Here is a 27,755-nt window from a genome sequence, read left to right as displayed (position 1 = left end):
CCCTGAACACAGAATAGACCTGCGCCTCCATGGACAGCTGTCCAAGGATAAGGGAAGAGATTCTGGCTAGACATCAGGATAAGAGATGTTCAACTGTGGAATGAACTCCCTCAGAATGTGGACTCTCTTTCACCGGAGGTTTTTAAACAGAGGTTGGGTGTCCATCTATCAGGGATTTTCTTAAAGCTGTGATTCCTGCCTTGCAGGGTCTGGACTAGATTCCCCTTGGGGATCCCTTCCAGCTGTACAATTCTGTGATTCCATGGTTCCCTTGTAAGACACAGGAGCCCTGCCAGCTGTGCCATTGTAGCTGGGCTGGGGTTCAGAAGTTCTGGTGCCTGACCCAGCAGCCTTGCTTTAACACAACTGAGGCTGCCCCCTGAGCAAAGGGCCCTGTTGCCCAGAGATGCTCTTACGTGTTATGGGAGGAAGAGATCCAGTACTGAGTCAAGGGGTAGTTCATTTCTTCCGGCACCACTCGGTCAAACCTGGAATCCATGACCATGTTTTCTTTGGAGAACAGGAACGTTAGGAACTGTGGGGAGCCAAGGGGAGAGAGGAACCAGTTAGAGGTCAGCTGGAGAATGGGATAAAGACTCTCAGAATTAGGTGAGCACCGCAGATGTGGTCTGGAGGGAGTCAGGTGAAGGGTCCTCATTTACATGAGTCCTTTTTTCCACTATTAATTAATTAATTGCTGCTCCCAATTAATGATGATAATAATAATAATAATAATAATAATAACAATAAAGCGATAAAACATCAGACATTAAAAACTTCCCTAAACAGGGTTGTGAAATAAAAAAATTAAGGTCTTATATATATAATAAACGTTCATAAATGTACCAAGCAAACATGTACATAAATACAGTGGTGCCCCGCAAGACGAATGCCTCGCAAGACAGAAAACTCGCTAGACGAAAGAGTTTTCCGTTTTGGAGGTGCTTCGCAAAACGAATTTCCTATGGGCTTGCTTCGCAAGACGAAAATGTCTTGAGAGTTCCTGTGGGTTTTTTCCCCTTTCCCCCCCTTTTTCTAAGCTGCTAAGCCGCTTATCCGCTAAGCCGCTAAAAGCCGCTAAACCGCTAATAGCGCTAATCCACTAAGCCGTCAATGGGCTTGCTTCGCAAGACGAAAAAACCGCTAGACGAAGAGAATCGCGGAACGGATTCTTTTCGTCTTGCGAGGCACCACTGTATATAAACCACATGTCTGAAGCAGCAGCCCTGGAACCATTTTGACTCCCAAACTGACCAAATGATTTCTCTGCAAGGTCAAGGAAAATGGAAAAGCCTCCCCATTGTCTTTTCCTTCACAAATCCTGTCTTAAGGGTATGTCTCTGTATGAATAGGGTGAGCCTGTGACCTGGCTCAGGAACTAAGTATTTGTCATTACAAAAGACTGGCCAGGCTCCCCAGGGTATCCAATCAAGTAAGCATTAACAGGTAACCTGCCAGACAGGAGGTAAACAACACACTCAGATTTCTGTTGTAGACCGCCCTTTCTGTGATGTATGTATGATGTTTCTGGGGGTGGTCTTGGACTCCAGGGCGGGCAATTTAAAATGTCTATATAAGGGCGGGCACGCCTTGGTTCGGGGTCCTTCTCCTGCTTGTGAAGGGGGCACCCTGTTGCAACAGTTCAATAAAGATCAGGCTTACTAGCTGCTTTGCTTCTCAATATTCTCTGGTTGGCCTCTGTTATTTTCTCTGACCGATGCAGAACCTGCAAAGGGCTCCTGTGTCCCCCATAAGGGAATAAGGGCAGATTTTCGTTTACTACAGCTGCCTACAGATGTCTTCTAAATGTCAGATAGTTGTTTATTTCCTTGACATCTGATGGAAGGGCGTTCCACAGGGCGGGCGCCACCACCGAGAAGGCCCTCTGCCTGGTTCCCTGTAACCTTGCTTCTTGCAGGGAGGGAATCACCAGAAGGCCCTTGGAGCTGGACCTCAGTATCTGGGCTGAATGATGGGGGTGGAGATGCTCCTTAAAATGGGTACACTGGGCCTTTGAGGCCGTTTAGTGCTTTCAAGGTCAGCACCAACACTTTGATTTGTGCTCAGAAACGTACTGGGAGCCAATGTAGGTCTTTCAGGACCGGGGTTATATGGCTGGCAAACACATGAGTGAAATTCCCATTAGGCTGTTAAATTCCAGGAGTTCGCTGCTTCTGCTCAAAAGGGAAACTGCCTCCCACTAGAGGTTATGGGGAGGGGAATGTTTGCCAAGTCTCCCTGCAGCCCCCTATGCCATCTTCCTCGTAGCCCCACAACCCTTTTAAGGGGCACAGAGGGTTGCAAGGAGAAGAGCAGGTCGGTTAAAGTTGTTGCTCCTGTGCGCAGATCTCAGCTCATGGAAGCTCAAGATCCAAGCTGCAATGCCTTGGAGTTAATTGGAAGTGTGCTTTCTGTGGCTGCGACCACAGAATGGAAGCTGGCAGGGCGTGCTCTATGGTGAGCTGACTTCTGGTGCCCCACAGGGTGAGGAGGGGAGGGGAGGGTGCCACCCACCTCGTCCAGCTGGAAGAAGGGCTCCGCCATGTCGCTGAAGGGATCCCGGAGGTAGTTGCACATGAACTCCCGGACTTTGGCAATGTCACTTGCCCACGGCTCCTGGAGGGAAAGGTAAGGAGGGGAGCGCTGTAAGTAAGAAGCGCCTCTTTCACGCCAAAAAGTCCGTAAGGAATTAACAAATGCTCAGTAATGATTTTCGCGTGAAAGAGAAAACGAACTTGTAAAACCTGGATCTGAAGACTGAAAAATATACTAGTTTATAGAAGACAGAATGGTTGGCTGTTATCTGGCTGCAGGACAGAGAGACGGAAAAGACAGCCTATTATATTTATTTATCTTTATTTAACCCTTTTTTCTCTTCTCTCTCTTTCTCTTCTCTGCCCCCCTTTCTTTAGTTATTTCTTTTTCTCCTTTCTGTCCTTGCTCTTTCTTATTTTAAGTAAGTAAATAAATAAATAAATAAATTTTTATTTATACCCCGCCCTTCCCAGTTCAGAAGAACGGGCTCAGGGCGGCTAGCAAGAAATTTAGAACACTTAATTGATGCAACAAAAAACAGCATAAAATACAGTATAAAATGTGAATAACAATAAATTCAGAAATCAATTTAGGAGGAAAATCCATCCAATAAACATTAGATGATCACCAGGGCTAGCTGGCTGAATTAATCCTGCTTTATTTTTGCTTTATTAGTCACTGCTTTATTTCAGTATATTATACAAAATATACTTTGTAATGGGTATGTACTGTATTTCTGTATGTCTTTGAATATATGTCAATAAAAAACTTTAAAAAATAATAATTAAAAAGGTATGTAAAAGTGACATCAGAGCTCATCACAGACAGACTCTGGGTGAAATCTCTCCAGGCTGAAAATGAATCTTGTGATTGCTGTAATTGGAGAGAGGACCCAACTGGTAGAGCACAGCCTTCTCCAAGCGGGTGCCACTGCAGCTGTTTTGGACTATATTTCCCATCACGTCCTAGGACCCTCGTACCTATGGGACCGCCTCTCCCGATATGCCCCACGGAGGACCTAAAGGTCCATAAATAGCAACACCCTAGAGGTCCCGGGCCCTAAGGAAGTCAGATTAGCCTCATCCAGAGCCAGGGCCTTTTCAACACTGGCCCCGGCCTGGTGGAACGCTCTGTCTCAGGAGACCAGGGCCCTGCAGGATCTGATTTCTTTCCGCAGGGCCTGTAAGAGAGAGTTGTTCCGCCTGGCCTTTGGCTTGGAATCAACTTGATCCCCTCCCCCTCTTTCCTTTTTCCTTTTTCCTTCTGTGATGGAACTCCTATTTGGGGACTTCCCTGGCTTTTTTCTGGCCCACGAAGGACCAGTCTGGATAGTTGGCCTTGGTGAAGACTTGAGGTTTTCATCCCCCCAAAAAATATTTTTTTGATTTGTGTTTCTATTGAAATGAAGCTGCATTTTAATGTTGTATTTGAATCTTGCTTTTAAGTTGTATTTTAATCAGTTGTTTTCTTTACCTGGTGTTAGCTGCCCTGTCTTGGCTAGGGAGGGCGGGGTATAAATAATAATAATAATAATAATAATAATAATAATAATAATAATGATGATAATAATAATTATTCCAGCCAGCATCACCCTGATGTTAGCTGCTTTCAGAGTGCAAGAGCACCAAGCAGTTGGTTGATTTACGGCTGGCTCCAAAAAGGTCTCCAATCTCCTACCTGCCGGCTGTCAGTTACCAAGGAAAGCCGGTTAATGCGTTACTTTCACGCAGTGGCGTAGCGTGCAGGGGGGCCGGCCGCACCGGGCGCAACATCTGGGGGGGCGCGCTCGTCGCCTCCGGAGTCGCCGAAGAGCCTCAGGCGCAGGCTGTAGCAGAGCCCCATGTCTCGCGGAACCGAGCTGTGCGCGCGTCCGGGCTGAAGGCATCCGGCAGGCAGCGGCTCTCAGCGCTCGCCGCGGTCCCCGCACGTCAGGGCCGCGGAGGGCGCGCCAGGCAGCCCCTCCTCACAGCCCCACCACCGCTGCTGCTGCTGCAGCTGCTGGGCCATGTTGCATTTTCCTCGCCTCTCTGCCCTCCTCCTCCTCCGGGCAAGCGGCGTCGTTTGGGCGGCAGTGCCAGCGGCAACTCGCCTCAGATCACCTGACACGGACCCGCCGCCACCTTACCGTAAATACCCCAGCCCAGGCAGCAGCAAGAAGAAGCTGGCAGCGGCAGCAGGTTAGGGGTTAGGGGCGCAAATTACTTGCCTTGCCCCGGGTGCTGACAACCCATGCTACGCCGCTGCTTTCACGGGACAAGCGGATCTTTGTCGTGCTACTCTGAGCATGAGAGGCTCTCCCAAGCCCAACCTTCCTCTGCAGAATTAACTACCGCTTTTTCGCTCCATAAGACACACTTTTTTCTTCCTAAAAAGTAAGGGGAAATGTCTGTGCGTCTTATGGAGCGAATGCGAGGTTCCTGGAGCTGAATTGCCCAGGTGCGAAAAGCATATCATGCTTTTTCTTTTTCTTTTTAAAGAGGGAAGTGGGTGTTGAAACAAAGCCGCTAATCAGCAAGCAATTGGGGAGGGAGATAAGGGATGCAAGCAATAAAGGAGGCTGCCTGGGAGGGGGGAGGTAAAGACAGCGAACTTGCAAAGGGGGGAAACAGGAATACTAAAGCAATGAGGAGAGAAATTAGAAGAAAAGGAGGAGCAAAAAACTGCTCCAGCTAAGGAAAAGACACTAAGGCAAACAAGAGGGAAGGGAGTGTTGAAAGGAAGCAGCTGATCAGCAAACGATCAGGAGGGAGATAAGGGAGGCTAGTGATAAAGGAGGCTGCCTGGGAGGGGGGAGGTAAAAGCCCATGGATCCTCAGGACTTTTGCACTGGGTCACCCCAAATTCACCATCAGATCACATAGCATGTCCATGGCTACAGCCTGCACCAAAAACACACACGCAGCCACTGTTGCATGGGGACCCAAGGGCGCAAAAACGTGGTTACAAAGCACGGATCCACATGGATCCTCAGGATTTTTGCATTGGGCTCCCCAAACTCACTGTCAAATCACATGTCTGTGGCCACAGCATGAACCACAAAAATCATACATCCACTGTTTCATTCAGAATATTTTTTTTTCTTGTTTTCCCCCTCTAAAAACTAGGTGCGTCTTATGGTCAGGTGCGTCTTATGGCATGAAAAATACGGTAAGCCCTCCTCTCTTTGCAAATACCTTCTGGTCATATTGCAGGAACTTCTGGAAGTCGTACAGCGTGATCTGGCAGAGTTCTGGCCGGTCCACGTTCCTAGGGAAAGAGTTGAAGAGAGAAAGATAGTGGCCACCAAAATCCACCTGGCGATGCCCCATAAACCCAGCCACAAAAAAAAAACCAAAAACCCATGCATAGGACATTTTGTGAAGTCTGAGCCTGTTCATAAGACGAGAAAACTGAATCGGAGAGACCGAGGCATTAACTGTCCAGGACATTATACCCAGTTCCTTTGGCCCACCTTTGAAACCCATGCATTTATCTGAGATGGCTTTCCAGAAAATTAGACAAATCCCTTGAGGTTGGTTTACTCTTGGTCATCTATACCAGTGTTTCCCAACCTTGGGCCTCCAGCTGTTTTTGGACTACAACTCCCATCATCCCTAGCTAGCAAGACCAGTGGTCAGGGATGATGGGAATTGTAGTTCAAAAGCAGCTGGAGGCCCAAGGTTGGGAAACACTGATCTATACAACCTCCTTGTGCAGTAGCAGTATACCACCAAATACCAGTTACTGGGACTCACAAGGAGAGGGCTGCAGTTGCACTCATTTTTCTGGGTTAACCATTTTGGAAAGTGGATCCTGGGATGGAAGGTTTTATCCAAACCTGGTGTTTCAAAGAAGCTTTCCAGCTTCTTTCTAACAGCCTTCTCCAACCCGGTGCCCACCCCCCAGAAGTTTGGGGTGTTTTACAACTCCCGCCAGCCCCAGGCAGCATGGACCTACGATGCTGTGTTTGATGGGAGTTGTAGTCCAGAAAATCTAGCGGGCACCAATTGGAAGGAAGGCAGCTCACCAAACCTGCCAACACCCTTCTTGACCTGTGCGGCTCTTTTCGATTCAACGAACACATGGAGACTCAGGCCAAGAGACAGGAAGTGAGCGATCCCAGTCTCAGGGAAGTTCCTACTTACCGTAAGGGGAAGGACAGCTCCAGCTGCTCAATTATCTGAAACGTAAAGAAGCGACACAGCGATCAGCAATGCAATCAGGACATGGGCAAGGCTGCAAATGTCTTTTTCTTCTTCAAATAATCTTTATTAGTTTTCCGGTTACTCCACATACACATAATGTGTTGCATTTTACATTTATACTTGCTCCTAAGCGCTGTCTTCCCTCCTTCCTTCTTCTGGTTTTTTATATCACATATAATTTTATCGCATTATTTCCATCCATTTTGTATATTGTTATTCATTTTCCATATTTGTCCATAGTATATCCATAAACAAACAAATCCTCCTGTTTATACAATTCTTGTTGTCTGTCTGTATTCACTTACAACCACTGTTAGTTATATTAATCTCCTTATACATTTTGCTTCTTATTATTTTCATTATCCATCACTTTTCTTAATCTTTCCCGTTAATGAGGTTTATTTCCAATTCTACTGGTTTCACTATTTCATCTTATCTTTCCTATATACAACATAAATTTTTCCCATTCTTATTGAAATGTTTTCTCGCCCTGTTGTCTAATTTCCCCTGTTAATTTGGCTATTTCTGCATATTCCATTACCTTCTGCCGCCATTCTTCTACGGTTGGTATTAAGGCTGCAAATGTTTATACGTTTTATTTTTTTGCCATTTCAAATTCAGACAATGCATAAAAAGAGGACAGGGCAGCAAACTTTAACCAGGACCGAGGACCAATGACGGATTTTTAAGCAGCATCCCAGTTAATGGCAAACCATCCCCGGAGGTGTGAAAGGGAGATGTTTTGGCCAAGTTTGACGAAGAAAACGATACACATACCAGCCGCATCTCTGAGGCTGAGGGCGCTATGAGGACTTTAGGGGGAAAGGATCCGTTCTTGGCATTTGGTCACTTACCGTATTTTTCACCCTATAGGACGCACTTTCCCCCCTCCAAAAATGAAGGGGAAATGTGTGTGCATCCTATGGGGCAAATGCAGGCTTTTGCTGAAGTCTGGTGCGCACCGACCCCTCTCGCTCTCCAGGCTTCAGGAAGCTATCCGCAAGCCTTGGGAGCCCGGCGCGACTTCCCGCCGGGCTCCCAAGGCTTGCGGATGGCAGCCTGCGGGCTTTTCAGGGAGGTGGGGGAATTCCCCCATCTCCTAGAAAAGCCAATAGAAGCCGCTCAGTCCCTTTAAAGAGCGCACGGCTTCTGCGGGAGGTGGGGAATACTCCCTTTCTGCACTGGGAGGGCATTCCACAGGGCAGGCGCCACCACCGAGAAGGCCCTCTGCCTCTCCCATCAGATGTCAAGGAAATAAACAACTACAGTATCTGACTTTTAGAAAACATCTGAAGGCAGCCCTGTTTAGGGAAGTTTTTAATGTTTAATGCTGTATTATGTTTTTGATATTTGGTTGGGAGCCTCCCAGAGTGGCTGGGGAAACCCAGCCAGATGGGCGGGGGTATGTATGTATGTGTAAATAAATAAATATCATTATTACATATCAATATTATTAAATATGAATATAAAGTACCTGCGCTTACGTATCCCTCCGGTTACGTAAACTTCAGGATACGTAAGCAGCAAACCTGGAAGTATATTTCTGGGTTATTACCGCACATGCATGCGCAGAAGCGGTCCCTCCGGTTGCGGAAACCTTGGGATCCAACTGGAGCTCCGGGACAGATCCTGTCCACAACCGGAGGTACTACTGTATTATTGTTGTTGTTGTTGTTGTTGTTGTTGTTGTTGTTGTTGTTGTTGTTATTCTCAGGCTGGCTTTCTAAAAAGTGTGAGAAAACCCTGCAACTATCACAAGAAAGGAACTACCCCAAAAAAGAACTTTTACTTTTTAAAGCTGGTCAATAAAAACTCTACAGCAGCTCAACAGAACTCAAAACAGTGTCCCAAATGTCCTTACCGATTTCTGAGCATCAAACATCAGGTTTTTATAGAAGTGTGCAAAGTGGCTGAAGGTGATTTCATTCCGGACTTCGACCTCCTGTGTGGGCAGAGGACAAAAAGGGAAAGGGTTAATGAGGCTTGCTTTTGACTGAGCACGGATCAGGCCCCCCATCCCCCCAGTCTCAGGTAATGTAATGCTGGAGCCTTTAATAATAATAATAATAATAATAATAATAATAATAATAATAATAATAATTTATTTATACCCAGCCCATCTGGCTGGGCTTCCCCAGCCACTCTGGGCAGCTTCCAACAAAATAGTAAAATACTGTAATACATCAAACATTAAAAGCTTCCCTAAACAGGGCTGCCTTCAGATGTCTTCTAAAAGTCTGGTAGTTTTAGGTTGGCTAAATGCACAGAGTCAGCCCAGGAGGAATGGGACCCTAGGTTACTGGCCCTGATCCCAACACTGTGAGTGCTGCTCACCCTGCCTTCTCGGAAGACACAAGCCCAGTGCAATTACTTTTTACCAAAGTTTGTGTTCCCTTTTTGCTCTTCTTATTTAAACCAGACTTCCGTTTTCAGAAGGAAGTCGTCTTCTGCCTAAAAGCTTCCCCGACTCTGCTCATTAGGCATGCTGGCATCCTCTTAGCCTTTCCCGATTCCAGCTGAGCTCCTGTCATTGTGGTTTGGAATATCCCCAAGCAGCCCTGGCTTTCTCCGTCAGCTTCCTTTTTAGCAGACCCCCCCCCCCATTGCCGAGAGATTTCCTCTTCTGAGGTCCAGCGCGAGAAGGAAAAACGAGGAGAGGGGTTTCCTTACCAGAAGCTTGTCCCGGAGGAATCTCATGTTAGGCACGCGGTAGTTGACCTGGGGCAACATGGCCTTCAGATCCTTGGGGGTGATGCTGCAACAGAGAGAGGAACATGGAGTCAGGGGTCTCCATTGCATGTGACAGAGACACAGGGAACAAAGCCCCCCCCCCCAATTCTTTTTTGGACCGGCTAGGATCTACTTACAAGCCCAAAATGGTACCCCCATTTTTTAAAAAAATTACACACACACCCCCATACTTTTCTGTGTATATGACTCTTTTTTACTCTAAAATAAATTTCAAAATCTGGGCTCGTCTTATACACAAATAGTATCTCCCCCCATTTTCTCAAACCAGAATCCCCCCAAATAGGGGGCGTCTTATAGATGGAAAAATACAGTGTGTGTGTGTGTGTGTGTGTGTGTGTGTGTCTATAACATAGACCTTAAGTTACTTTATCAATTGACTTCCCTTCCTCTCCTTCCATGGTTTCCATATTTACTCTTAAATGCTGCATTATTTCGCCTATACATTCAAATTAACCCATTTGTCTTAATAATTCACACTGTAGCTCATATTTCAAGTCCTGCTTGCGTTTTCCTCTCGCTATAATAGTTCTTTAAATACTCAGTAAAAGGTCTCTAGTCCTCAGGGTATTTTTCACCATTTGGGTCTCTAAATTTTGCTGTCAATCTTGACAGTTCCACGTACTCCATCATTTTCAAAAGCCAATCTTCTCTTGCTGGAAAGTCTCCTTCTTCCTATCTTTGGGCATACAACATTTGTGCTGCTCTCATTGTATACATAAATAAGTTAACCATCTCTTTTGGAACATCATTATCTATAATTCCTAAAAGAAAAGCTTCAGGTTTCTTGGGAATCATCAACTTAAACATCTTTTTAATCTCATTAATATATCATTTCCCAATAGCCCTTAGATTCTTCTTTTTTCTTTTGCAAGGCCACCACATAGCAAAGAATGTTCCTTCTATCATTTTGCACTTCTCATACATAATTGGCTTAGCTTTATACATTTTGGCTTAGTTGGAGTTAAATACCGCTACTGGGTGGCCAGAGATTGCCGGGGTGATACAGGTCGATCGCGGGAGTTATAAAAATGATAGCCCTGTTTCTCCTGAGCAATCACGACGTGCCTTGCCCCCGGCGCTATTTACTTCCACTGCCTCCTTCCCTGCTTTGAAAGCTAGTTCTCTCTTTGTCGGCGTCCGATTGGGGAAAGGAGGGAGGGCTGTGGACTGGTTGGTGATCGATGTTATGCAATCATTACCCCCCAAAGCCCAATAACTTTGGTCATTCCCCACTAAAAAAGCTCAACATCTCTGGTCGACCCTTCCCAAAAAAAGATCAGCAACTATGGGCAATGACAATGGGTAGATCACTGCCAGCTTCATTATACTGGGAGTAGATTGCAGTCTCTGTAGACTTGGACATGCTTGCACTAGGGCGACAGCCTGCCAGCAGCTGCTTTGTGGCAAGAGGGGAGGCCAAGGGGAGGCACTGTGGCTGCCAGAGCACATCCGCAAGGCTGCCAAGGGCCCACAGCTCAGGGGCAGAAACCACCTTAGCTGCGAGTTTCGGAAGACCTGCGCCCTAACTTGCTGGTCTTTTCCCACCTGGCCTGGGAGGGCTTGGACTGACTCCAGCCACAAAAAGCTACCGTATTTTTCGCTCTATAAGACGCACTTTCCCCCCTCCTAAAAAGTAAGGGGAAATGTGTGTGCATCTTATGGAGCGAATGTAGGAGGGAGGCTCTGCTCAGCGCTCCCTTTAAAGAGCCGTGTGGAGCGTGTGTACGGCTCTTGGGGCTTTTCCCCGAGGAGCGAGAAGGGGAAGGGGAAGCCAGGACAGCTGCCCAGGAGAGGCTGTGCGTGGCTATCCCATAAGCCAGGACAGCAAGAGGGATCGCTGCGCAGCAATCCCTCTTGTTGTCCTGGCTTCTGGCTTAGCTGCACAAAGCCTCTTGAGGACAGCGGGATGAAGGCTCCCTTTGCCCTCAGGAGGCTTCGCGTGGCTATCCCAGAAACCAGAACAGCAAGAGGCTATGTTAGAAGCCATTTCCCTCTTGCTGTTCTGGCTTCTGGGATTCATAATATTTTTTTTCTTGTTTTCCTCCTCCCTTATAGAGGGAAAAAATACGGTAAATCTGCTGAACACTATTTTCATGCAAGTATCAAGGGGCAGCATGAAGGGGATACCAAGTCTTGCAAAGCAAACCAGAGGCCTGCAGCACCAGGGAGCTGCTATTTAAGAAGTGGGAACGCGAGCCAGCTGTCAGCGTATGGTTGCCGCAGATTATTATTCCTTCTGGGGTGAGCACACCATCATTTTGGGGCTGCCCTCTCCCCAAAGATGCAGGTTCACAGTTTTGCACATAGTCTTGCATCCAGCTGCTCCTCCCTGTCCAACTGGCGACCCCAAGAGCTCCTTCTCCCCTCCCAGCCTCAGCGGACGTGCCGGCTGGGATCTCTCCTCGAAGCAAATGATCTGGCCCCAAAGTAATTCACACGCCAGCCGCTTAGTCACATCCAGGCTAGATTGCTTTTAAACGGCCCGAGACGAGGCTGGCTTGGGAGAGTGGCTTTATAGGAAATGATTCATAAATGGAAATAAATAAATTAGAACATAAATAAATGAGCAAGAGTTCTCAGATGTTGCAGCCACTGTGGACTGTGACTGCCAAGGCTGTTAACAGTGGTCGGCCAGCGGACATGATGTCAATTTTGAAGCATGAGAAACGCAGGAAGCTCTCTTGGGCGCGTCAAACCGCTGGGGCTCTGTCTAGCCCTGTGTATCTGAAGAAGTGTGCATGCACACGAAAGCTCATACCTAGAACTAACTCAGTTGGTCTTTAAGGTGCTACTGGAAGGAATTTTTTTATTTTGTTTTAGCCCTGCATTGTTCATGCTGACTGAGAGGGACTCTCCAGGGTCTTAAAGGTAAAGGGACACCTGACCATTATGTCCAGTTGTGGCCGACTCTGGGGTTGCGGCGCTCATCTCGCTTTACTGGCTGAGGGAGCCAGCGTACAGCTCCGGGTCATGTGGCCAGCATGACTAAGCCACTTCTGGCGAAGCAGAGCAGCGCATGGAAACACCGTTTACCTTACCGCCGGAGTGGTATCTATTTATCTACTTGCACTTTGATGTGCTTTTGAACTGCTAGGTTGGCAGGAGCAGGGACTGAGCAACGGGAGCTCACCCCATCGTGGGGATTCGAACCACCGACCTTCTGATCAGCAAGCCCTAGGCTCTGTGGTTTAGACCACAGCGCCACCCGCGTCCCCTCTTCAGGGTCTTAGGGAAGGGGAAATTCACAGCCCTTCCTGGAGAGTGAATCTGGGGCGTTTTGCAAGCAAATCAAGTGTCTCTGAGGCCCAATTCAAAGTGCTGGGCTTGACTTCTGAATCCCTAAATGGTTTGGGTCCAGAGTACCAGACTGAATTCTCCCCCGTGAACCTGCCCACCCGTACCTTATGATCTTCTTTCCCAGCACACAGAATTGTAAGCGCTATGGGTTAAACTACAGAGCCTTGGACTTGCCGATCAGAAGGTCGGGGGTTCGAATCCCCGCGACGGGGTGCGCTCCCCGTCCTCTCCTCCTCCAGCACCATAATTCAAAAGCACCAATTCTTCAGCGATCAGCCTTCTTTATGGTCCAGCTCTCACTTCCATACATCACTACTGGGAAAACCAGAGCTTGAACTATACGGACCTTTGTTGGCAAGGTGATGTCTCTGCTTTTTAAGACGTTGTCTAGGTTTGCCATCGCCTTTCTCCCAAGGAGCAGGTGTCTTTTAATTTCGTGACTGCTGTCACCATCTGCAGTGATCATGGAGCCCAAGAAAGAAAAATCTCTCACCTCCATTTCTTCCCCTTTTATTTGCCAGGAGGTGATGGGACCAGTGGCTATGATCTTGGTTTTTTTGATGTTGAGCTTCAGACTATATTTTGCACTCTCCTCTTTCACCCTCATTAAAAGGTTTTTAATTTATTAACATTCATATATATATATATATGAATGTTCATATATATATGAATGTTAATAAATAAATAAAATGCAAAAAAAAAAAAAAGGAAACCCACAAAGCAGTCCATCGCAAGGGGGATCACAGCCTTGTCCACCTTGGCTGCAGTCCTATTAGGCATGGCACTGCCAGGGTCCCATCGGGGCTGGAGCTCACCTGCTGCTCCCCAACTCGGGCGGCAGGTGGCAGCAGGGTGAAGCCTTGGCTGAGCTGCTCCCTCCCCATGACTCCAGCTCTGCTAACTTAAACCAGCTGCTCTGTGAATTGCAGGCCAGGTTTGCTGGGTGCTGGTTTCCCAGGAAGAGGGTGGATAAAGCCCTTCCAGGGTCCCTTCCTCTCCTCCAGCCTGCACAGGTAGCTTTGCAGGTGACAGGCCTGCGAGGGGAGAACGAAACAGGACTGCGGAAACAGCCAAAATGCTAAGCCGGAGATGGTAGTAGCCAGTCGTGTTCCTCCCCCTCCAGGTGTGATGGATCCGTCGCACAACCCTCACAGGGCAGTGTGGCGTAATGGTTAGAGTGGCGGACTCGGACCTGGGAGAGTAGAGTTCGAATCCTCCACTCAGCCAGCCACAAAGCTTGGAGTCTGGGCCTAGTCTACCTCTCAGGGTTGTTGTAGGGGCTGTTGAGTTTTATCAGAGGGATTCCAGCCTGATCAGCCTGTTTACCTGATGTGCATTTAAGTCCAACATGGAATTTTAGCATAAATTGTGGATTAAAAATGGTTGCTGCAATCTCAAGAGTTTGCTGGAAAGGCTTGTTCTGTGAAGGAACACTGCTGATCTTAAAAAGTATGAAATAACATGAGATTAGGCGTATTTTGAAATCCAAATTGGATTAAACCGAAGTTGTTGTTTTTTAGTTTTCTTTTTTTAAAAATAAATTCCACTGGGATTAAATTAAGCATATGATTAATACAAGACTGGGGAGACTAAATGGATGCTTTGATAGAATAATCCAAGTGTAATTGCGACAGTTGCGCCTTGGACCAATCCCTTGGGGGTTAAAATGAGCAACTGATTGAAAGAATGAGAGCGGGATTAAAGCGAATTCAAAATGGATCTAGTGGGAAATAATAAGAAGGCTGAAAACACCATTCCTCACAAAATAATGTTTTAGAAGACATCTGAAGGCAGCCCTCTTTAGGGAAGCTTTTAATGTTTAACGGACCACTGTATTTTCATACTTTGTTGGGAGCCGCCCAGAGTGGCTGGGGAAACCCAGCCAGATGGGCGGGATATAAATTATAAATTATTATTAAAGGTAAAGGTAAAGGGACCCCTGACCATTAGGTCCAGTTGTGGCCGACTCTGGAGTTGCGGCGCTCATCTCACTTTACTGGCCAAGGGAGCCAGCGTACAGCTTCCGGGTCATGTGGCCAGCAGGACTAACCCGCTTCTGGCGAACCAGAGCAGCACACGGAAACGCCGTTTACCTTCCCGCCGGAGTGGTACCTATTTATCTACTTGCACTGACGTGCTTTCGAACTGCTAGGTTGGCAGGAACAGGGACCGAGCAACAGGAGCTCACGGGATTCTAACCTTCTGATCGGCAAGCTCTGTGGTTTAACCCACAGTGCCACCTGTGTGCCTCCAAATTATTATTATTATTATTATTATTATTATTATTATTATTACTGATTGCAGCTGGTTCCTGAAGACGGCTAATGACAGCTCTGTGTGGCATATATAGCTGCAGGGGAAACAATTCCTTTGGCGCTCTGCTTTCTCCTTACTGCGCTTCCACGCCCGTCTCTTCCTGCATGAACTCCCATCTTTTCCTCTTTGGCATCCTGTTTACAGATTGCTGGCATACAGGGAGGGCTGTCAGGCCAGAGCCACCACCCCCTACCACGAAAAAAGCCTCGGGTGCTCAGCCTCTCTTGCTTTTCCTCCCTCAGCTCTCCTCCCAACTTGGCCTTTCTTTCACGGAAGAGGCACGCTTGTGTCAACGACTTCAAATCCTTCCCTGGATGAAACAGGGAGGCGGGAGAGCGAGAGATTCCTGCAGGAGACAGCCATCACACGGCACAGCAGACAAAGGCCCGACATGCGCAGCGTCTCGCCTAATCCTTTCCGGAATGGTATTTAGGTCAGCGACCATCTTGTGTCAGTGAGTTCCGCGGTCTAATTACACGTCGAGCTGAGATGTTCTTTCGCTTGCTGGCCTTTGGGATGTTTCTCCCTCTGTCCAACCCATGAATAATTCGGCAAGCTTAATTTCTCATGCCCCAGAAAAGAGGCAGCTCTTGTTTCGAGGCAGGATTGAGGTTGAATCCTGACAAGACAGAAGTACAGTTTTTTGCGGAAAGGATGCAGGCAGGTGTGGAGGACTCCCTGGTCCTGAACGGAATAACTGTGCCCCTGAAGGACCAGGTGTGTACCCTGGGAGTCATTTTGGACTCACAGCTGTCCATGGAGGCACAGGTCAATTCTGTATCCAGGGCAGCTGTCTACCAACTCCACCTGGTACGCAGGATGAGACCCTCCCTGCCGGCAGACTGTCTTGCCAGAGTGGTGCATGCTCTAGTTATCTCCTGCTTGGACTACTGCAATGAGCTCTCCATGGGGCTGCCTTTGAAGGTGACTCGGAAAGTGCAATTAATACAGAATGCGGCAGCTAGACTGGTGACTGGGAGAGGCCGCCGAGACCGCATAACTCCGGTCTTGAAAAACCTACATTGGCTCCTAGTACGTTTCTGAGCACAATTCAAAGTGTTGGTGCTGACCTTTAAAGCCCTAAATGGCCTCAGTCATGTATACCTGAAGGAGCGTCTCCACCCCCATCAATCAGCCTGGATACTGAGGTCCAGCGCCGAGGGCCTTCTGGCGGTTCCCTCACTGCGAGAACCCAAGTTACAGGGAAGCAGGCAGAGGGCCTTCTCAGTAGTGGCACCCGCCCTGTGGAACGCCCTCCCGCCAGATGTCAAAGAGAAAAACAACTGCCAAACTTTTAGAAGACATCTGAAGGCGGCCCTGTTTAGGGAAGCTTTTAATGTTTAATATGTTACTGTATTTTAGTATTCTGTTGAACTGCCCAAAGTGGCTGGGGAGGGCCAGCCAGATGGGCGGGGTATTAATAATAATAATAATAATAATAATAATAATAATAATAATAATAGTTGTTTGCTGGCCACTCAAAGATGAGAGTTGGGCAAATCCAAGAAGCTATTTCATCAAGCAGCCAACCCTGCACGGAAGGTCATTATGCAGACACACTAATCCCCAGACCGCAGTCGTGCCGTCAGTATCCTAAAGAAAACCCCAAAGTGGTTTGGCCACACATAGTTTGAACTGTTAAATTGTTGGGCCAGTTCCTTTGTTCCCTATGCATGAAAGCATGGCACAGTGGACCTGGGTCATAGATCACAGAATTGTGGAGCTGGAAGGGACCATGAGGGTCATCTAGTCCAACCCTCTGCAATGCAGGAATCTTTTGCCCAACGTGGAACTCGAACCCACGACCCTAAGGTTAACAGCCTCGTGCTCTACTGACTGAGCTATCCCAGAGGTCCTGCTTGGAACAGGCCACTGGAGTGTTGGATTCAAGTTCCACAGTCTGCTACAAACAGATATAATGCCAAAAATACCCCCTTTACCCTTTAAAACACCATTTTGCCCAGCACTAAAATAACCGTCAAACGTTTGAAAGAAACGAATCGTGCAGAGACATCACCTTGCCAACAAAGGTCCGTATAGTTCAAGCCCTGGTTTTCCCAGTAGTGATGTATGGAAGTGAGAGCTGGACCATCAAGAAGGCTGATCGCCGAAGAACTGATGCTTTTGAATTCTGGTGCTGGAGGAGACTTTTGAGAGTCCCATGGACTGCAAGAAGATCAAACCTCTCCATTCTGAATGAAATCAGCCCTGAGTGCTCACTGGAAGGACAGATCCTGAAGCTGAGGCTCCAAGACTTTGGCCACCTCATGAGAAGAGAAGACTCCCTGGAAAAGACCCTGATGTTGGGAAAGATGGAGGGCACAAGGAGAAGGGGACGACAGAGGACGAGATGGTGGGACAGTGTTCTCAAAGTGACCAGCATGAGTTTGACCAAACTGCGGGAGGCAGTGGAAGACAGGAGGGCCTGGTGTGCTCTGGTCCAGGGGGTCACGAAGAGTCGGACACGACTAAACAACTAAACAACAACAATCGTGCTTTATCAACTATGCAAAAAAAAAGGTGCTTCTCACCAGGGGGAACCTCTCTTTGAATACATTATGACAATTTCACGCCGTAATCTTTATCAAATAATACCTTCTGTTATGTTTACATCCCGTAACTAAGTACAGCCGTTCGCTGCTGTGGACACCAGTTTGCAAACTGGTTCCAGGACAAGAGGAGCGACCCAAGCCCAGGCGCAAACTGGGCTGTGAAGGAAGCGTTTGCAATCCTGCGATGGCGCAGGAAGGGGGAGGAGACCCCGATTCGCGGCTCTTCCGGAGAGAACGGCACTCCTCTCTCACCTGCCTTCTCTCGACCTGTCCATCGAGTCAAACTGCTTCCTCAGCCACCTTTCGATGTGGAGTGGCGTCTGTGACCGCTGCGTGTCCGTCAGCAGCCAATTCAAGCCGGCCACCCAGAGGTTGACATCTTCTTCGCAAAAGGCTGGAAAAGAGAACGGCAGAGAACGAAGACGGAGGGGAGACCTTGCTGCCTGTACTTCGGCTCAAAGAAAACATCCAAACCGCCGTCTATACAGTGGTGCCCCACAAGACGAACGCCTCGCAAGACGGAAAACCCGCTAGACGAAAGGGTTTTCCGTTTTTGAGGCGCTTCGCAAGACGAATTTCCCAAGGGCTTGCTTCGCAACACGAAAATGTCTTGCGAGTCTTGCGATTTTTTTTTGCTTTTTTCTCCCTTTTTCTAAGCCGCTAAGCCGCTAATAGCCGCTAATAGCCGCTTAGCCGCTAAGCCGCTAAGATGCTAATAGGGCTAATCCGCTAAGCCGCTAATAGGGTTGCTTCACAAGACGAAAAAACCCAAGACGAAGAGACTCGTGGAACGGATTCTTTTCGTCTTGTGAGGCACCACTGTATCCCCATCGGGATCTAGCCAAGAACCGGGGCAGAGGCCCTGCTCGCCGCACAAAACATTTAACCCCGCCAGCTTTCAACGTAGTCGATGAACCCCTAGGGATGTGGGTGGCCTTCACAAAGTAGCAGGGAGGAGGAATCTGACAAGAAGATGGCAAGAGGGACTAGCACATGGGTAGGCAAACTAAGGTCCAGGGGCTGGATCCGGCCCAATCACCTTCTAAATCTGGCCCACGGACAGTCCGGGAATCAGTGTGTTTTTACATGAGTAGAATGTGTCCTTGTATTTAAAATGCATCTCTGGGTTATTTGTGGGGCCTGCCTGGTGTTTTTACATGAGGAGAATGTGTGGTTTTATTTAAAATGCATCTCTGGGTTATTTGTGGGGTCTGCCAGGTGTTTTTACATGAGCAGAATGTGTGCTTTTATTTACGATACGATAATCTTTATTGTCATTGTCCTATACAGAACAACGAAATTGAAAAAATCTGCATAAGACATTCAAAACCCAACAAGCCTGCTATCCCAGCATGGTTAGTCCCCTAAAAACTCTGATACCCCATAATTAAATACAATATATTCCCACAAAGACTACCTTACACTGCGTTTAAAACCAAAATGCATTTGGGTAGAAACTGTTTCTCAGGCGGCTAGTCCTGGTCTTTATAACCCTGGACCTTCTTCATGAAGGCAGAAGCTGAAAGAGATCATTTCCGGGGTGCGCACTATCCTGAGCTTTCTTATGGCACCTGGAAGCATAGATTTGATCCAAGGTGGGAAGAGTGCACCCAATTATTCTCTCCACAGTCTTTACAACCCTGGACAACTTCTCTGGCTTATTTGTGGGGCATAGGAATTTGTTCATTTTTTCTCTCCAAAATATAGTTCGGCCCCCCACAAGGTCTGAGGGACAGTGGACCGGCCCCCCGCTGAAAAAGTTTGCTGACGCCTGGCAAATTCCCTGCAGCCCAGATTAACCCGCCTCTTTTTGCCTGGAGAAAAGCGTCTTGTTGGAACTTTGCAGACAAGAGGAGATTGGGAGACTGAAAACAGCTCTGGATGAGAAAGTGCCAAGACAAACATCTTCTCTTCCTTTTGCTTTACGTGCATTTGTTTGTTTATTGGATTTATATTCTACCTTTTACTCCAAGGAGCTGGAGCACATGGTTCCCCCCCTTCATTTAATCCCCACAAAAGCCCTGCAAGGTAAGATAGGCTGAGAGGCAGCGACTGGTCCCTAAAGTCACCCAAAGAGCTTCATGGCTGAGTGGGAATTCGAACCCTGGTCTCCCAGGTCCGAGTCCGACACTCTCTAACCACTGCACCACACTTCCTGACATGTGCACTTATTTATTTAGTGCAAGTGTGTGTGTGTGAAATCTCTCTAGCTGAGATTCCTGCATGGCAGTGGGTTGGAAAAGATGAGCCTCGCGGTCCCGTCCGACTGGACAATTCTATGATTGCATGGTGCCGTTTCAGCGCCGGCTAAAAATATCAGATATTTTCTCAAGCTTTTGCTGGCTGTTAACATCACTTGGGTGCATTTATTTTATTTTTAAAATTATTTGGTTTTTCAAATTAAAAATTTACAGAGATATATCAAACATAAATCATAAAAACAAGATTCCGAGGAATCTCCTGGACTTTCATCTTCCCGTTTGTGGGTCCTATAATAATAATAATAATAATAATAATAATAATAATAATAATAATAATAATAATAATTTATTATTTATACCCCACCCATCTGGGTGGCTTCCAACAAAATATTAAAATACCATAATACATCAAACATTAAAAGCTTCCCTAAACAGGGCTGCCTTCAGATTATTAATCATTCCCTCTTGCATTTTTTATGATAGCCCAAATCCTTTACTTCTTCCATGATGTCTAGAATTCACCCTTAAACTACAAGTGATATTCCAATCCTACTAATGATTTTAACTGTTTACAATGGTCTTCAAGATAAGATGTATTTTCCTCATTCCTTATTAAAATTTTTGGTCTTCCTGACTTCTGACTCTTCCGGTCATTTTAGCCTTTTCGGCATAGCCCATCAACTTCATTTATTAATTTTATTACTGCCCTAGCCGATAGGCTGCTGTTTTGATATTTTGTGCATGTGATATATTTGGGTAACTAGAAATTCCCCAGAATCTCTGGTTAGGCTTGGGGGCAAAGACTCCTGTCTGAAACCCTGGGAAGCAGCTGCCAGTCAGAGTAGACAATATTGACCTGGATGGACCCAATGGTCTGAGCTCAGAGTAAGGCAGCTTCCTCTGTTCCCACGTCCATTGCTATGCAATGCCTTGTACCGTTTCGGTGACACCCGATACGGAAGTTCCCCTTTAGGGAAACTGGAGTGTGGATTTGCACAAAGGGAAATAGGGATGTTTTCTGGTGGGAAAATTACAGGGAGAGTTGAATCCTGCCGTAAAAGCAGAGCGGAAGGCAGGTGCGCCACACCCCATAGGCGTCGCGTTAGTCATACGATGCTTATTTGTCCTGGCCGGAGGCCAGAGGCAGACAAAACAGGCTGAGAACATCACCCTTTCGATTCCAGAAACAGCACCAAGCCAAGTGGAGAACATCTGGAGGGCCGGGTTTGGGGGTGCTCTATGGTAATTTATGGACCTAATACGTATCTAAAGCCACTTGCACATGTTGCCCTGCAACCAGTCCAAGCAGAATGTAGGCCCCCTATATATAGAAATGAGCAAACCAGTGATATTTTAGGGAGCAGGCTAGCAGGCGGGGCCCATGACTTACATCCTAGGAGCCTACAAAACACAAAACACTGTTGCTGTTTGTAGGTTTTATTTTATATGTTTTTCTATCTTATATTTTGGAAATGTACATTCAGGTTTGTTTTTTTTAAAAAAATTGGGCCCCCAAGAGAGTGGGGCCCTAAGCCAGGGGTCAGCAAACCTTTTCAGCAGGGGGCCGGTCCACTGTACCTCAGACCTTGGGGGGGGGCAGGACTATATATTTTTTTGCGGGGGGAATGAACGAATTCCTATGCCCCACAAATAACCCAGAGATGCATTTTAAATAAAAGGACACATTCTACTCCTGTAAAAACACACTGATTCCTGGACCGTCCGCGGGCCGGATTGAGAAGGCGATTGGGTTGGATCCAGCCCCTGGGCCTTAGTTTGCCTACCCATGCCCTAAGCTATAGCTTGGTTAGCTTATACAGTCATGCCTTGGGTTACAGCCGCTTCAAGGTTGTGTCATTTCGGGTTATGGACCGCCGAAACCTGGAAGTACTGGAATGGGTTACTTCTGGGTTTCATCGTGCTTTGCATATGCGCAGAAGCACCAAACTGCAACCCGCACATGCGCAGATGCAGGTTGCGAACGCTGCAGGCTGCGAATGTGCATCCCGCATGGATCACGTTCGCAACCCAAGTGTCCACTGTAAATAAATCCAGCACTGGGTCGGTCCTGTTGCTGCTGCTCACTTGGAGGTCCAGGCAGCAGCAAGGTAGGCACAGTGCCACAAAAAACCACCAGGAGCATAGGATCGGCTCTGGCAAAGAGTAACAGCTGGAGATCAGGCGAGGAGAACCCTCCTCTCGCCACAACTCCCTCTGCCATGCGTCCATCGGCTGCTCCTGTGAGAAACTCGGGTGATTATCTCAGAGCACAACCTAATTAGGAGAAAGTAATCTGCCATCTATGCTAATCCGAGCGAGGTGTAACCACAGACAGTCTCGGTTTGCTTAATAGAAAGTAGACGCTGCAAATGGAAACAGCCCGGTTTCCAAATCTCATTCTTCTGCTATTAATGGCGACCCAGGGAGGGAGGGAACAGTTGCAAGCGAATTTCCAGGTAAAAAGAGGCGGTCTCTGTTTGCGTATGCAGGCCAACGGAACAGGCAAGAGGTCCGGGGCACAGAAAAGCACCTTCCTGCTCTCCTCCTCTTCCAGGCCTCGACTTTCTAGTCAATAAAATGGACTTGGTGTCTTTATAGAATCGTAGGCTTGGAAGGGACTGAAAAGGTGGCAAGAATCCCCTCCCTCCCTGGCAAGGGGTGTAAATATTCACCCTCCCCTTTCCACAAAGCTCCTCCCCATTGCACCCCACTGACCAGCCAAGCTCAAGGTCTTCAGCCTGAAGTCAATTCCGTATAAGACAACGAAGCACAAAGCCGAATCCAGTTTCCGGGCATCTTCCGGGTATCGTTCAAAATCCCGGGAATTCTTCCCTGGACGGATCTCCTTAATTTCCCTAATGTCCACTGCAAGTTAAAGAGAGAGGGGGAGAAAGAGAGGAACATGTTTCAATGTTTTTTCCAAAGACCTGGTAGGTTTAGGCTTGCTCAAAAACACCCACTTCACCTCGCTGTTTCCAGATTCTCCCTTCTTTTCTTTTGAAATAGATTTTTGAAAATTAAATTCGGTATATAAAATATGACAAATAACAGGAACCCAGAGAGAAATAATTTCATGAGGTATTGCAATCACTATATGCATGATTGCAATCAGGTTCAGCAATGTGTGTACAGTGGTGCCTCGCAAGACGAAAAGAATCCGTTCCGCGAGTCTCTTCGTCTTGCGGTTTTTTTGTCTTGCGAAGCAAGCCCATTAGCGGCTTAGCGGCTTAGCGCTATTAGCGGCTTAGCGGATCAGCTGATAAGCGGCTTAGCGGATCAGCTGATAAGCAGCTTAGCGGATCAGCTGATAAGCGGCTTAGAAAAAGGGGGGGGGAGGGAAAAAAACCCGCAGGAACTCGCAAGACATTTTCGTCTTGCGAAGCAAGCCCATAGGAAATTCGTTTTGCGAAGCACCTCCAAAACGGAAAACCCTTTCGTCTAGCGGGTTTTCCGTCTTGCGAGGCATTCGTCTTGCGGGGCACCACTATAATAGATTTGATCCCCTGACACTGGGAATTGCAACGACCGCTGCCTGTGATTCATGCATTTCATCCTTGTTGACATCTGCATTGGATTAGAACTGATTTTATATATGTGTGTTGTTGCTATTGTTCAAAATCATTGTTATTTATACAGTGCTGCCTTGCAAGACGAAAATAATCTGTTCCGTGAGTCTCTTCGTCTAGCGGTTTTTTCGTCTTGCGAAGCATCCCTATTAGCGGCTTAGCGGATTAGCACTATTAGCGGTTTAGCGGCTTAGCAGCTATTAGCGGCTTAGCGGCTATTAGCGGCTTAGAAAAGGGGGGGGAAGGTTTTCGTCTTGCGAAGTAAGCCCATAGGGAAATTCGTCTTGCGAAGCGCCTCGAAAAACGGAAAACCCTTTCGTCTAGCGGGTTTTTCGTCTTGCGAGGCATTCGTCTTGTGGGGCACCACTGTATATAATTTTCAAGCTTGCCTTTATATATGCAAATGCTTTAACTGTTTTTATATATATGCATTTTTTTCTCAGTAGGTTTTCATTGCATTGCAAATTGCATTGAGACACCTCATGGGAAGTGATTTGAAATTGTTTTAAATAGTTTTAAATGCCGTATTTTATATTGCCGTGGGCTGTTCTGGTGAAGGTCAGGTTAATAAACAACAACAACAACAATCATAATAATATTCTGCATTAATTAACTTGAAGTTCTCACCGCCATCTCATTCCTTTCATATTAAGAGGCAATTTATAAGATTCCCAGGGTGGTATTTATGTGGAATGAATTAATCTAGATTATACGGAATCAATTAGTCAACTTAACACTAACCCTCATGTTGTTTACAGCCAAGAGAGAACGTTGCATTTCTCACTGGAAGAGTTTCTTGGTCAAGGCTTCGAACCTTTCAATGCATCACACAGGCAGAATTCAACAGGTGCAGCTCTCCCCAGCGTAGAGATGAAGCAACGAAGGCGAGAAGGGAGGGAGGGAGGTCCCTGTTAAATATCTGCACAGAGTCCGCCTGCCCCCCCGGGCTGCTTCGCATGCGTGCCCAGTACTTAGCAGTCGCCTCTCAGCCAAATGTGCGGACCGTCTCCCTCGAAACACGAAACCCGCCACGCAGGCCTCCAGTCTGGGAGTGAAACAGCCTTTGTTCCTGGGGCCCCTCTCCTTTTCTCAAACCGCTTCCACATGGCCAGCCTCATGCAGGGCCCGGTTGCCCTGGAAACGTCGGGATGCAGTCAAGAAACTCCAAGCCATCACCGGTTTGCATTTCCCCGGGCCTGGGAATTTCTTTTACTAAGTCGCCCCCCTCAAGAGAAATCTGGAGACGGAGGGGAGGTCAGGACAGTGGGCTTGGCATGAGAAGGGACGCCTAGACCGGGGAGCTCAGTAGGGTGTCCTCCTAATGACAGGGCCGGCTCTGTCATTGGGCAAAGGGAGACAGCTGCCTTGGGTGTCAAAGGGTTACTTCTTCAAAACATCCATTATCATTGCGATATTTTTACTCCCAGGGAGAGGATTTTGGGCCTCAAGTGACAAAATGGCTTGTCATGCCTTGGATACTGTCAGGTGCTGGTGGTGGTTGCTCGTGAGTAACCAGGCAGGCCTCTGACCTGTCTTTTACAGGTTTTATTGGTGCAAACACATAGCTGTCAACCTTCCCCTTTTTTTTGCGGGAAATTCCCTTATTCCAGCGCCGTTTCCTGCTGCTTCCCGCTGCTATCCCAGATTGTTAGCTATCCTGTAGACTGTCCCTGGGACAGGTGAGGCTGCTGATCCCTTATTTTCGAGGCTGATGATCCCTTATTTTCAAATTTGAAAGTTGACAGCTATGTGCAAACTATTTACAGTGCAGAACCACAAAGCTCATGTCCATCTTAGTCACTTGCAGAATCCGGGAGTGGCCCCTTCTGGTTTCTCCCCCAACGTAAGAACTTCAGCACCCCAAGCCGCCTCCTCCCCTCCTTACGTTTCACCCCCCTGCGCAGGCTGAGCGACGGAACGGATGTGCGTCCCCCCTGGCCAACCTGGCGAGGTGAGGTGCCAGGGCTCTCAGCAGCATCCTCGACCCCTTTCCCCACTTGGCTGGCTCCTTCCTTCTCTTCCCCACTGGAGGTGTGGCTTTTCCCACCAAAGCAGAGCTGCTCCTCAGGAGTTTTGGAGGCTCTCCATATCCCAACGCCCCCCCCCGCCTCCCTCCCCGATTTAGATGGGAGGGACCATTATGAATGGTCCGCATCACCTTTAACAAAAAAGGACAGAACAGGCCAATAGATACGCGGTTTCAGTTCTCAAAGCTCTTAACCCAGCTCAAGGTTGTCATCTGAACTATGCAACAAAACAACACCACCACAAACTGGCTTATAAGTATAAAACCAAATTTACAGTGGTACCTCGGGATACATACACTTCAGGTTACACACTCCACTAACCCAGAAATAGTACTTCAGGTTAAGAACTTTGCTTCAGGATGAGAACAGAAATCGTGCTCCGGCGGTGCGGCGGCAAAAGGAGGCCCCATTAGCTAAAGTGGTGTTTCAGGTTAAGAATAGTTTCAGGTTAAGAACAGACCTCCAGAACGAATTAAGTACTTAACCCGAGGTACCACTGTACTAGAATAATAGCTAGAATAGAAATAGACTTGCAACCATTCAAGCAACAAACATACTAAGGTGCCATGTGCAAAACAAAGCCTTGGAGATACTGTAAACATGGAATGGATAAATGTACAACTGTATCTTAACAAGTGACATGTGCAATAAACGTTATACAGACTGGAGAAATGAACCGTTCAACAAGTAGCGTAAGTCCAATCACAGAACAGCAACCCCATGCCACCACAATGGCAAGGATTCGCCACACTGGAGAATGTGAAAAAGTTTTTCAAAGACGTTTTTCAAAGATTGAACTGGATGAGATGTTCTTCAATAGATCTTGAGTTGGAAACACAAAGCAATTGGGCTAAAGGAGACCTGTTCTCAGGATATATTACAGGTTTCGCTACGTGCTTCATCAGTCCGAAAAGCTGCATGATACAAAATAGCACTCCAATTACAATGTATGGTAAACCATAAAAATCAGAAAATATCCAAATGGGCACTAGACGTTCTATTTGGGCCACCGTAACCTTGGTTTAAGGAGCCAATTGGTGCCAAGTTTATATATCTGAGTTTCTGACACGGGCACAGTGCACTGTGACTTGGGAACAGCCCATCTTTTGACGTTCTGCCTTGGGTAGCAAAGTTGCCTTGGTCTGGCCCTGCCTTGCGGAAGGGATGCCCGATGGCCCACAATTCCTCTGGCTGTCCCAGGCCCCTTGATTCCCATCCATCACCACCGGCCATTTTTAATAACAACTTTTAAAGAACATGAAAAAAACAACCGTGCAGGTTAAAACCTATAGAATATTAACACCTGTGGCTCAGAGATCTGCAATGGTTGCCCATTTGCTTTGATGCCAAGTTCAAGGTGTTACTATTAGCAGATAAAACAACTTAGCAACTTGGGACCGGTTCACCTGTGAGATCACCTTGCTCTAAATATGCCCACCAGATGGCTTTGATGGGGAGAAGTGGTCTGTTCCACATCTGTAAGAACTCAATATTTCACTTTGGAACTCCCTGCCTATTCACACCAGACAGGTGACGTCACTGTCACCTACTGACCACTCCTCCTTCTGGGGTCTCTGTGTCTGGACACAAGGACTTCAGTTTACAGAAAGTTGCTGCGCTTTTAATACGTTATTAGTCTACTGCTGCTTTAACTTTTCGAAAGCCTTACATTACGGTTGTTATTTTTGCTTATTGATAATTTTATTGTTTTATCCTCTTTGTAAACCGTGTTGAGGGGGCTGTTGTTGTTGCTTCACGACAGGGGTGGGCAAGGTTTACCTTGCCTGGGCCGGTTCACTCCGGCGGAGATCTGTCTGCGGGCCGGATCGCGCATGAGCCCACGATTTCTGCCATCTGCGTCTGTGCAGACGTGATTTCCGGGGCCGCAGAAGCGAGTCCCCACGCTGTGCTGCACCAGTTTAGCGCAGTGCACAGGGACTCGCCGAGCGGGCAGCTCGGTTTGGGGGGCGACTCATGGGCTGGTTAAATGACCACCGTGGGCTGCTTGTGGCACATGGGCCTTAGGTTGCTGACCCCTGCTTTACAACATACATTTCATGGAACAAATAAACCAACAAATTCAAACGCTGCCACAGACTCGCCAGTCTAAAAGCCAGGCATACTGTTCCGCATGCCGCAAACTCCTTCCCAACTTGCCCCATCACAGTTTCCACCTATTGTAGACCCCATTGTTCTGAGTATTTCTCAGAAAGTCAAGTCCTGAAACCAATGCCAGCAAACTACACCAAGGCTGGAGAGGATTTATTTTTGCTATTATGAAAATAGACCTTGGCTATTTTCATCGTAACTCTCCGGCCACCGCAAA

The 27,755-nt window shown here is 47.4% G+C and overlaps 2 protein-coding genes across 2 annotated transcripts in view; one reads left to right on the top strand and one right to left on the bottom strand.

Annotated features, from left to right (window-relative positions):
• The window catches only part of NAPRT (nicotinate phosphoribosyltransferase), a 221,860-nt gene that overhangs the window by 105,293 nt on the left and 88,812 nt on the right, over window positions 1-27,755 (top strand). The gene's annotated exons all lie outside the window — the stretch shown is intronic.
• Window positions 1-27,755, bottom strand: part of LOC309349049 (1-phosphatidylinositol 4,5-bisphosphate phosphodiesterase gamma-1-like) — a 94,275-nt gene that overhangs the window by 44,021 nt on the left and 22,499 nt on the right. Inside the window, exons 2-9 of the mRNA XM_081874916.1 lie at window positions 22,552-22,701; window positions 17,888-18,029; window positions 9,390-9,474; window positions 8,581-8,661; window positions 6,660-6,694; window positions 5,709-5,781; window positions 2,515-2,616; window positions 417-535 (exon numbers count right to left, since the gene is read on the bottom strand). Of these exons, the coding sequence (XP_081731042.1) occupies window positions 417-535; window positions 2,515-2,616; window positions 5,709-5,781; window positions 6,660-6,694; window positions 8,581-8,661; window positions 9,390-9,474; window positions 17,888-18,029; window positions 22,552-22,701 (787 nt within the window). The remainder of the gene's footprint in view (window positions 1-416; window positions 536-2,514; window positions 2,617-5,708; window positions 5,782-6,659; window positions 6,695-8,580; window positions 8,662-9,389; window positions 9,475-17,887; window positions 18,030-22,551; window positions 22,702-27,755) is intronic.

The sequence above is a fragment of the Podarcis erhardii genome (assembly GCF_964252035.2).
Source record: "Podarcis erhardii genome assembly, chromosome: 8".
Lineage (NCBI taxonomy): Eukaryota > Metazoa > Chordata > Lepidosauria > Squamata > Lacertidae > Podarcis > Podarcis erhardii.
This window is presented reverse-complemented; position numbering and strand designations above follow the sequence as displayed.